General features: G+C 34.3%; 1 protein-coding gene across 1 annotated transcript; it reads right to left on the reverse strand.

The window, feature by feature from the left end:
* Positions 1–1,079: 1,079 nt before the first annotated feature.
* Positions 1,080–11,823, reverse strand: LOC110426484 (putative protein S-acyltransferase 4). The gene is made up of 6 exons (XM_021441703.2): positions 11,255–11,823; positions 10,362–10,550; positions 9,456–9,764; positions 7,864–8,097; positions 1,759–2,348; positions 1,080–1,573 (listed from the first exon to the last, which is right to left on the reverse strand). Exons 1-5 carry the CDS (start codon positions 11,312–11,314, stop codon positions 1,776–1,778), a joined length of 1,365 nt encoding a protein of 454 aa, XP_021297378.1. The 5' UTR covers positions 11,315–11,823; the 3' UTR covers positions 1,080–1,573; positions 1,759–1,775.
* Between the last annotated feature and the right edge of the window lie 296 nt (positions 11,824–12,119).

Genomic DNA, 12,119 nt, shown 5'->3' on the forward strand with positions numbered 1-12,119 from the left:
TAGCACGACGATTTCGTGCTTTGGATTCACATCTTTCTCCTTCCAATTCACCACCGTATCACAGATTTCTGGTTGCACATCATTCTCGAAGCTTTCGATTCATCAGGACCGGTTCTTCGATCGGTTTAATATCCCTCTTCTCGTATTATCTTAATACCATGTCCGAAATATCTGAAAAACCTTCTCATGCAACATTATCTTGCTTCGCACAAGCTTAGCTAAAAAAATAGATGTTTTACACAAAATTGGAAGTTCACAAATTATTTACATATTTATCAATTTATTTTTCTTTTTTTAACGTGTTTGATGGTGCGCCTCAACGAATATGTCTCATTAAGAGTATTTTTGTCTCAAAATCTACTGTAGTGGTTAAAAACAATTAAAATTATCTCGGTGCCTATTTCCAAAAACACTTTATTTTAGAGGGCTAAAAAAAAATTCCCCAATTGAAATCATATGCTCTTATTACCTAGCATGCTTTCCAATCATGCGCCTTATAAACCTTGTCTGATTTCTAATCCTGCGCACCTTTCTAACATTTCTTGTTTATGGATCATTGTTGAGATTTTATACTAAATATTTTCATTTCTCTTTAAATTAAAACCTGACCAACAACTTAAGCAATTAGCTACTTAACTTGAGTAAGATATTATTTATTTATTTACAAAAATTTTTAAACTTTGAATTTAACTTCATTTTACTCTAATCAAATCATGTAGCGGAAAGTAAATATCCACCTTTAAATTTGCAATTTATAATGATTATTTGTTCGATTAATTTTACATCTAAACCATATCAATGAATTAAATTGGTCAATTTAGCAATGTTGAAAATATATCTCAACGATTATCTAATTTGTAATTATTTTGTCAAAGTTTGACGAGCAAATTTCCAGAAATTGTGAATTATAATTTCCAACCTTCTTCCATGGAATTTTTTTCCCCTTCTGCCATCTTTCTTCTAGCCTAAATTTCATAACACCATCTGCTAGCACAAGGAAAACGACATTTTAATTTCATAACAACATAATTCCTACTACTTTTGAGAGTGAGAGGAGAAGACTAGTAGAACTCAAGATGAAAGAAAGCATAATAACGATTGCACCCCCAAACGTTTAACTCAATAAGAAATGCATGAATCTTCTGCTCAAAGGGCAAAATTCAAGCACATCCCTAATAAAGAAAATACATAATTACATATCCCTGTTGAAATGGAACAAGCACATTTTAGATTAATCAGTTCTAGACATTCCACCATTCTAATTGATGAAAGATAAATCTCTATTCTAAATCATAATATAAGAATTTAAAAAAAAAAAAATGTTAACAAAGTAAGAAATGATAATCCTACAACACAAACTACAAACCTTTTTCATGCTCACGGACACCACGTGTGCTGCATTTTCTGCATTATTTCGACCAAAATGTGACATTTACAACTTACAACAAACAAGAGTTTGAACTTTAAACTGGACTGGTATTTTGCCCCTTTTCCAACCTCTCCAACATCTTTCTTGAGCTTGTATTCCACATCTACTTTTCGGCAACTTACAGTCCTCCCATCTAAGACACTACTGCAATTTAGAAGAAAAGGAAATCGTTCACATTCATTTCAAAATGCTCAACCCCAACCAAAGCTGTCCTTAATCCAAAACTTGTACAAGTATCATTTATAACAGTGTTTGTCACCAAAAATTAAAATACAAAATTGGCATAGGAATTATTAACTTAAAATGAGCAAAGAGAATAAGAAGATTACTTTTGTACTCAAAGAGATTACTCTATGGTTGGATGAGAATTGCGACATTCTACATTTTTCTCTGTTGTATCAGCTTCATTTCCTGTAGTAGAGGTCTGTACTGATCTCATTCCATCTTTGGTAGTGTCATTTTGCATAAATTCTCTAACTCCATTTTCAGAAGCTGAACTTTGCTCAGTTCTTACCATGTCATCCCCTGCAATGGACATCTCAACTGATTTTTTCACATCTTGCTCATCAAGAAAGAATGGATCAAAAGATGTTCCCCCTTCCTGCTTTGTCTTCAATTCGTCCTCCAAATCAACGTAATCCAAATTTCTCAAGATTTCAGGAAGCGAATGACCAGTATCCTCTGCAAGCCTATTTCCCATCTCAATGTCAATTTTCTCCTTCGAGCTAATACGACCTTCCACAAAGTTTGGAGTCACTGATCCCAGAACCATATGCTCACTTTCCTCCACAAATGAACGGAAATTATTCAATGAAGGTGGGATCTTGGAGAAAAATATTTCACCGAGATTTCGTGCTGCTCCCTTGTTATATGGATTCTCCTTCTTATCATATCGATACCGGAAATTCTCATATGTAGTCTGTTCAAAAATGGATAAGAATGCAATCAATGTTATTCAGAAACAAAACAAACCAAGGGTCAAATGCAAAGAAACATGTAGAAATACTAGTATGCAAGAATACTATCTTAAACGTTGAGTTTGGGAAATTAAACTTGGAGTTGGATTTGAATTTTAATTTCTCAGATTTCAAATTATTTGACTCAGAAGTCATGTATTTGAAATCCATTGTTTAGATTTAAGATTAAAATTAAAGATTTAAACTTTAAGAAGGGAGAGAGTTGTGATTGGGCTGCATTTGACAATTTCATTACAATGAAGTTCAGATTTTTTGAAATTTGCAGTTGGTTAAAAATCAGCTTTCTAAAACTGTTCACAGACAATGAATTTGGATTTTAAAATGCAAATGGATATCCCACTCCCAAAATACAAGTTCCCAAATGGACCACAGAGAATTATAATCACTTTATTATTGGATAAATGAGAATTAGAGTTGCAAAAGCTTAAAAGGTAGTATGCTTAAGCAGTGAAGTGACAAACATCAAACATAAAAAGTTTTAAAACTCCTTGAACAAAAAAACCGTAATACAAATTGGAGGGGCCAACATTGCATTGCGATAGACAGTTCCTGCTCAAAACCTCAAATCATTATAAATCAGTATTGAAAGAAAGAGATCTTCAGTTAAGATTTTCCATGAACTTCTTAAGATTTCTATAAGTTTCAAAATCATAACACTCATTCTGTAAACAAGATATAAACTGCAAGGGTAGAATACAGAAATATACCCCATTGTTTGAGGTAGAACAAATTTGCCCCTTGAGGTTTAAAATTAGACATTTAACCGAAAACATAAGGGAAATCGCTTCTCCTTAATTCGTATCCTCACTCTTTTCTCTTTTTAAAGATAAATAGAAGTTTAATTATAAAAAAATCTCAATAAAAAAGGAGGCAGAGAAGAAGAAAACAGCCTGTGTTTAGAAAGAACTAATTGCAACCAAGTTTCAGTACATTGGAGAAGAAATATCAAAACTTAAAACCAAGCAGAGAGGAATAAACATCATGCAATCATGTCATTCAATGCTCAAGTTGTGCCCCAGACTTTTGCTGGGAAATCTATCATAATAAAAAGAAACATGGAAGGAAGAACCAGTTGAAGAATATTTAGTTTTGTTCCATGTTTAATAGCTGCAATTGCCTTCTTTCATTTTTTTTTTCAATTAATTCATTTTATTTTAAATTTGGTATTACCGAATGTATGATATTGGTTGTAGACTTTAACATAAATATGATCTGGCATGTTTTGGTTCCACCTAAAAAGTCACTTAGGATCATAGTAATGCAATTTAAACTCAATATCCTCATTAAACTATAAAACAGAACAATTTAAGGACATTATACGTTATCCTCATTCCTTACACTATTTAGAAATTATTTTGTTAAAGAAAATAAGTTTCTCATTGATAATGGAAAAGTCTTTTTCCTTTTTCAAGGTATTAAAAGGCTTAATAAACAAGGCAAAGAAACTTTACCAGACACACTGCACAAAATGCAGTTAACAATAATGACTATGTGACAGAGAAAGATTGTAGAGGAAGGCCATTTCATGATGATTTGAACAGAAGCTGTAAGGACTAACGAGACATTTCCTATTAATTAGCTCAAATGAAAGGATGGAGAAATTAAAATAGCTGTCATAGAATGGCAACAATTAAATTAACTTGCACCAATCACTTAGAAAGAAAATAGTGAAGATTTAGGGTATGCACATTGCTCAAATGTCAAATAAAAGATTTCACCCACAATTTGATTCAATAAAGCATTTCAATTCCAATTGAATACAATTGAAGAAAATTGCCAGCAGATTTTATAAGCTCTATTAAGTCCAGCCACATGATCAAAAAAAGACACAATGCAGCTACGTGGCATATGACCACCTTTTATTTCCTTGTCTTCCTTTTTTACCCCTTCCTTTATCTTCTTTGTCGTCCCACTTTGCCAAGCTGCAGAGTGTTTCGCAACCATACTACATCTCTAAACATTATCCATGCTTCCCTGTCTCCTCACCACCCCTCAATCATCAATCACATCTGCCATGGTCTACTTTTCACTCTTTCCCTTTCCTTTTTCTCCTTTCTCCTTTTCTGTATTTCTGCAAATCAGTCATCCAACTGTCCTCACTTCACACAATCATTTTCCTACAGTCTAAATTGTTCGTTGCACTGGGGCAAACCCACACTCCGCTAGCTTCTTTTTATGTCCACCATTTTCCTCTTGATTTGCTGCACTAAGACAGCAGCTTAGCGGTTTCTCTCACCTCTTCTCTTTCCCCTTTTACTCTCAATCTGAGCTCATCACTGTGATTGTGATTTTCAGTAAAAATTTGGTCACTTAGTATTAAATATGCAGATTTTGTGCATGAGATTTGCTTTTCGAAGGGTATGGTGGCCTGAGCTCATGGTTTTGCATAGTGGTTTATGTTTTTGTCGATTGGTGGTTGGATAAAAGCTCCTGTGAGATGAAAAGGATATAAACAGTAACATAAAAGGTTCACAAATCCTTCATCTCCAGGAATTAAATGTCCTTTGGTTGAAGACTAGAGTTGTAATGGGTGTATGCAGATGTATGGCTAGTGAGAAGGAACATATCTGGAGAAAGAAAGAAGAAAAATGAAAGAACAGAGAAGGGAAAAAGAAGAAAGAAAATCGAAAAAGAAGTTTTCCTGTAATCTGTCACATAAGCTGCTGTCATATTTTGGGTCATGTGGGAGGCATTAACAAGGCTAACAGAATCAAATAGCAGTTTCCTTAATTAAATTTAGTACAACGAAATCCTTAATCAAACTACAAAATAGGTCAAATCCTTTAGTCAACATTTGAGAAAAATTAAATTCTACTCAAGACATTTAACCAACACTTCATTTGGGAACTTAAATTTGAGAGGAGGGCTTTAAATTTCAGATGTAAAATATGGTAATATCCAAGAATATATTTATTATGATTACCCTTAACTTCAAGAATTTGTTAATTTTCTTTTGAGTCATGAATTTGAAATACCTTGATCTTCAAATGAACAAATACACATCTATACTCTCTTATAATACAGGTATATTGAATATTTATTAGTTTTCTTCATAGCGACAGAAAGTCATCCCCATAATGTGTAGAAAGCATCAATTCCAAATTCACTATTACAAACACCTATTTCGAAATGAAGCACAAAGAAAATTTTATTATGTAAATGAAAATATGATAGTTAAAATCTATAATATTACAAAATAAAAAATATATATATGGGATAAGTATAATGCATGAATGATATGTACATATCAAATTTTGAGATGCGAAATTTATAAAGGAACAAAAAACATGTTTCCTAAATAGTGTCGAGTGGATTAAATAGAAAAAATGGTGCAAACAAAGAACTGGGAAAAAAAAAATTATTACTTATCCCTTAAAATTAAATGAAGTAAAGAAATCAAGAAATTAAACAACTCCGAAAGCTACTATTTTATCCAAGGTCTTACATGGCTTCTAAGGTTCAATGTAAATGCCTATTTGTCAAAAATCAGTGTTTTTATATACAATATTTCTATCTTTAGTGGAATTTTCCTAGACTTACATTATACATACTCAAATATCTAAGTTAAATGAAAGGCACCACTAAAAAGAGGCGATATATGCATGAATGTCTGTTTCATGTTTATATATGTAGATATATCAGTAGAAATAGTATACTCAACCAGTTAGGTGTAAGAGGTCAGGTAATTGGGGTAAAATGGTTGGGGGGGTGGTGGGGGGTGTTGTTCTTTGGTGTGGTGGGAGAGGCTCCTCACCGCATCACACCCGTAGTGCCACACGCACCCTTAGTCCACTTAAAGGCCAGAGTGGCTAGCGCACTAGCCACCGTACTAACCCAGCCTAGATGGCACTAGACCCAAGCGCACTTACCGCACTTCCAGACGGATTCTTATCTACTTATCCACACCATTCATCCATGCATTAGGACACTAACAAAATATTTGATAGTCAGCCCCTACAAAATGGTGAGACATTAATGGACCTGAATATCTAAATAACTACCCAGCAACAGGCCCTGCACTAAGCAGATGACATCTTTAACTCAGATTCGACCAATCTTAGAACATTGCTAGAAAAGGCCTAAGCATTATAGCAAAACAAATTCAAACTAAACAACATAGGAAATTTAAATGGCTTGATATACCTCCCAACAAACATGTTAAAGTTGATGTATTCTCTACAACCAATTGGTTGGTTATGAGATATATTCTTGTTACTTTGAGCATTACATTTAATTAATAAAGGCTTTCTTTATCTATAAGTTTATTTCCTTTCTTCCTTTCTTACCTCTCCTCCTTCCCCTTTATACTCTCAATCTTAGCTCAATATGGTGATTGTGATTTTTCGTAAAAATTTTATTACTTTGTGGTAAATATGCAGATTTTGTGCATGAGATTTGGTTTTCAAAGGGTATGGTGGCCAGAGCATATGGTTTTGCATATTGGTTTATTCTTTTGCTAGGTTGGTGGGAGGATAAAAACTCTCATGAGAAGAGAAGGATGCAAACAATAACACAAAAGGTCCACAAATCCTTCTTCCCCAGGAGTTAAATGTCCTTTGGTTGATTGTGATGAAGAATGATGGGAAACAGGGAGAAACTAGAGAGAAAGGGAAAGCTCTAATATAGTTTCAAAATACCATACTACCTTAACGCCCTAATACTTAGAAAATTAGCAAAACACAATATCAAGTACCTAAATAATTGAATATAATATACATCTATAAGATAATTAAACTTAAGCCCATAAAATCTTGAACAGTTTAATCCTTCAGGCTTTTGCCTCTATACTGCATTCCTTTGGATGTCAAGTTTCTCATCAATCCTTTTCATCCACTTTCTTAAGTTTACAGCTTTATTATCTAGACTTCTAAGACAGTCAATAATTTTAAAAACTTTTGTTCAAAATTCAAGTGCCTATTTGCCAGCTTCTGAACCAGATTCTCTGTTGTAGAAAGCTAAGTAGAGCAAAATAGAGGTTTTTCAAACTTAACTTTAGTTTCTATAAAAAGTAAAAGTTTCTAAATATTAAAAGCTGAAACTTCTAATTAAAGCTTTGGAAAAGAGTTGCTATGACAAGCTGATAGAACATTTGAACAAATAGTTAAATAGACAACAGTGTTCTTAGCAATAAAAAAATGTCAATCTGGCAACACTTTTCCAAATGCTCTACTTCAATAACAGTTTTTACTACAGTCCCAGAAGAGCCAAATAGGCTCAATGACCAAATAGAAACAGTGGTGAAACTAACAAAGGACATCCATAAGTATAAGTTAGTGAAAAATTTACGAATGCACTGGTGGCAAAAAACCTAAAATGCGTTACAGACTGTCATACATCCAGCCAATTCAAAATTGCACTATCAGTCAAAGTATTCATGGACCTTAAAAGTATCATATGATAATGAACGAAAGGTAATCATTTGTTCAAAGAAACATGGAACCTTGACGAGAAGCTTACTTGGTTAGTGCAAATCAGATAGAAATGGAAAATTGTAAGGCCACCAACAAACCATACAGCTATGAAGCAGTAGACTATGAGAAAAACTGAGAGAATATCATGTGACATCGCCTTCCAAATATTGCTGTGATTGCCAATTTCCTTTTCCAGGACATTGATCCAAGAAAAGACAAAGACATATATGCACAAGATGGTTGAGGTTGATATAAACAGAAAGAAGAACCGATAGTTACGCTGCAACCACCACAGTCAAAAGCATCGTTAGTTTCAACCAAGAATAAGTAATTTGCAATATTTCACACATATATAATACTGGAGTCATCCATTTAGAGATCATACACAAGATTGTGCAACAACTTTGTTTTGAAGTAACATTATTTGCAACATAATTTTACAACTGTGCAACTTAGCAGAGCACATCCCTAGATAAGTAATAATCCTGAAGACAATATGAAAGAACGAAAATCTTTAAAATAGGCTCATTGGTTGGTGCATGATCCTTCTGCCCAAAGAGCAGGGTTCGAATCCCCCTTCCCCCAATTATAAAAAAAAAAAAATCTTTAAAATTAAAATTTCCAACCAGCAGCAGCCAATGGCTATAAATTAAAATCCTCAACAAGATAAATGCAAATTCCACATATGATGTTTAGGTTTAATGAGAACCACCACTTAAAATGTTCAAATTGTCAATAACAATTAAAAGTGGTGATATACAACAAAATATTCCATGAAAAGTCAAGATTATATTTCAATAATATTTGGGATTGTGGTCTTCATTTGATGTTGAACTGATTTAAGACCACAGTTAAGCGTAATATATGTTCCTTTCCATTATGGCTGCGAATTTTATTTTATTTTCTCTTACTTGAGTTTTAAGTGTTAGGGCTACTTGGTATTCTTGATCTACTAAAAACTGCAAATTTGGATTCTACAAGTTTTATTTAAGCTTCCTATACTTTTAGGTTTTAATATAGTTTTGAACTTATCAAGTACTACTAAGGTTTGGCAATGCTAGTCCTTAGTAGGAGTGCAAGAGATTTATGCATACCTCAATATAATCCTCTACTTAATAGAGAATTATCATCAGAGGATTTTCCAAGCATTATTGCTCCTGTATTGTGTGATGCAGTCAAGTCTAAGTGAGTCTTAAGGAACACAATTGAAGCTTACAAAAATCTCCTTATTCCTCCTTTTTCCTCCTTATTTGTTGCCAACTGTGTCCACTTAGTAGTTGAGTTTTAAACTAATCCCCCATTACACCAACTCGAATCAACCATCCAAATTTAGCTTTAAATTCTACCTTTCACCATGCCAAAACAGCCTCTGAGTGTCTGGTTTGTTCAACATTTGAAAGAAAGAATCAAGAGCTACATGTCCAATCAAGTGTAAAATGACCATAACTAATGCCCAATACAGAATTTAATTGAGTTGTTCTAATATAAACAATTCTTGATGGCAAAGCCCAGTTGATCTCTTGTTATAAAATACCATATTTATGCCAATCTAATTGAAGTCGCATCAAGAAAAATATTTCAGGATTACCATTTAAGTATCTCCTACCAGTAAGTGCATTTAGTCTACAGCAAACTTACTATTCCAACGCACTGACCAACCCATGGGCAGTGGTGATCAAACCTCATAACACAGTTATTGCAGATGGAACAATGAGAAGCTCGGGGAGGACGATAAAGCAAACAGGTGTCGCAATACTTCACTTTCACACAGTGGCCATTAACTATTACATCTTTAGTACGAGGAAGTTTTAAATGAGGAGTTCTACCATTGTCCCACTCCATAGATGGGGTAGTCAGATCAAATGCTTCGTCTGATTCAGGAGGTTTTGAATTTCTAGGTACAATTCCAGGATCTCTACCAGAGGTAAAGCAGAGAAATGTCAAATCCTGCCAAAAGTTGAATTGTATCAATTTGGTATATTCTGGAGTGAAGGTGAGGGTTGCACTTGCTCAGAAAATGAAAATGTTTTAAGACTGGCTAATTTCCCAACAGAAAATGAAAATGATTGAACAAATCATTCATTGAAACCAATGAAGAATGAAAAGATGAGATAGGTATTATACTCAGACCTCTATATGTATAAAACACCAGTGCAATGCAAATGATAAGAAATCAAAAGCAAACTTAACCATAGGCCACTTATATGAAAGGGGCTACAGGTAGCATAACAGTAGTCCTCATACACCTAGCTGACTTGCTTTCTTTCATAAAATGCAGTTAGGTCTCCATTGAATGCCCACAAAATAGAATTCTTCATCAAGCGATGACTACTTAAGTGCTTAATCACCTTCAGGAGCCTTTAGGTTGTTGCTCAAGAACAGTGATTACAAGATAGAGTGTAAACATAAAAAATTTACAGAATGTAAAATAAATTGAATGAAAACACCATGTTCAGAATGCATGTTTACTGGTTTGAATAATATTTGGCAGGCATAATTCTGTACCAGTGATCATCTCTAGAAGGCCAAGAAACTAAAACTCACCAATGCAGAGAGTATGGCGCCCACAACTAATACAGGATAACAGCGACCAACATGTTTGGTACTTTCATCTCTGATTTTTATGTACATCCTTATGCAGAAAGCAATGGCAGGGCCAGCAATAAGGAGTGTGGATAGAAACAATGATGCGACATCAGGACCAAAGATTAATCTCCCACCACAAAAGAATCTCTGTTAGAAAACAAAATGAACAATGACAAAAGCCTTATTAGTTGAACTTAGTCATTATAATAACAAAAGGGAAAGCATTCATGGCTACGCTTCTGATTGAGCAAACACAATCCCCTCAAAGTTTTATAATGTGAATTCAGAGGATTATAAGACTCTTTATTTTTTCTTTCTTTCTTTCTTTTTTCATTTTGCTTTTAGGAGGGTGTGAGTGGGGGATGGAAGAAGAGAAGAACGGTAAATCAAGAATCTCCAAAATGACAATAGGGTAGACACGATGATAAAGTGAAGACAGAAATATTGCAGGCCCTCATTGAATTCAAGAAAGGTTCATTCACAACCACGTCAAAGTGCGATGGATGATTAATCAAGCAATGTATTATTATTGCTGCAGCTATCTCTTAAATTAATTTAATAATATATTATTATTCTCAATAAAGGGACTAGTTGCAAGTTGCAAATTGCAAATCCAATCAAACCCAGGATTCAGAATTTGAGCTCAAAAAAGATATTTGAAGGAAATGATGAGAAAATTGGGAGCATCCATTCTTTATTAGAGAAACAAGCAAAAAAGAGTCATAGTGTCCCACGGAGTAACGTATGGTAGTGAATGATGTTAAATCATAGTCCGCAGTGCACAATCAAAAGGGCCAAAAGGGAATCATCATCACAATTGAAAGGAACGAGAAAAGAAGAAAGAAACTCACATTGCTCCCCTTCCAAACTCGATAAAGCCTCTTGGGTTTATGATCGCTATACAGGGCCATAGCTAATTGAGTCGAAGATGATGATTGATGACAAACAAGAAGAAGAAGAAGAAGGAGGAAAGGCCAAATATCTCAGTAATTAATTCCAACCATCCCGAACCAAAGCATAGCTGTGTGAGCAGTGAGGAGAGACAGAGAGAGGGTTTTCGGACCAACTTCCAAAACACAGCTGCTGCTCCTGCTGCTGCCTCTCTCCCGTCTCTCTGCCAACAACAACAAAGACGGATTGTACCAAGATACGATTCTCTCTCTCCCTCTCTTTGTTTTCTTTTTTTTCTCTTTTCTTCGTTGTTCTAAAGAAAACGAAAAGGCGACAACCTTGTTGGCTTCCCTGCGTTTTGTTGTGCGTAAACTTTGAAATATTTTGTTTTCTGTTTCTTTCTCTCTCCAAAAATAAAAATGGGAAAAAGCGCTGGCAAACCCCAAGCATGATCAGTTGGGCGGATGTTTCAATTCCTCGCGGCTTTCGCGCCCCTCTACTCTTCTCCTCCTCCTCCTGCCCTTGCACTACTATTCCTAGTCCAAATAAAATTATATTTATAAATGTAATTAACTAATTTTATTTTATTTTTCGCTTTCACGATTTTTTTCCTTTGGTCGTTGATTTCCAATTCCTCTGGAGGAATCACTTTTCAACTCTTCCTCCATTCATGGCAACAATCTAAGTCCAACGCAAATTAACCATCTTTTATCCTTTCTTTGCCCTTTCACCTCTCTCAAAACCCATTTGCCTTTCACCATTTTAATTCCTTTTATTCATTTTAATAGCAATTTCTAGCGGCCTTTCTTATTCTAGATTTAATTA

This window comes from Theobroma umbraticum, unplaced genomic scaffold (assembly GCF_002168275.2).
Source record: "Theobroma umbraticum cultivar Fairchild unplaced genomic scaffold, ASM216827v3 scaffold_89.0, whole genome shotgun sequence".
Lineage (NCBI taxonomy): Eukaryota > Viridiplantae > Streptophyta > Magnoliopsida > Malvales > Malvaceae > Theobroma > Theobroma umbraticum.

What these genes read in the sequence shown, in the direction of transcription:
- LOC110426484 (XM_021441703.2), bottom strand. Translation starts at nt 11,314, where the DNA reads ATGGCCCTGTATAGCGATCATAAACCCAAGAGGCTTTATCGAGTTTGG. An exon ending in GAGTTTGGAAGGGGAGCAAT is followed by an intron (nt 10,551 to 11,254) that starts GTGAGTTTCTTT and finishes GTTTTCTAACAG; the next exon opens with AGATTCTTTTGTGGTGGGAG. An exon ending in ATCTGATTTGCACTAACCAA is followed by an intron (nt 2,349 to 7,863) that starts GTAAGCTTCTCG and finishes ATTTTTGAACAG; the next exon opens with ACTACATATGAGAATTTCCG.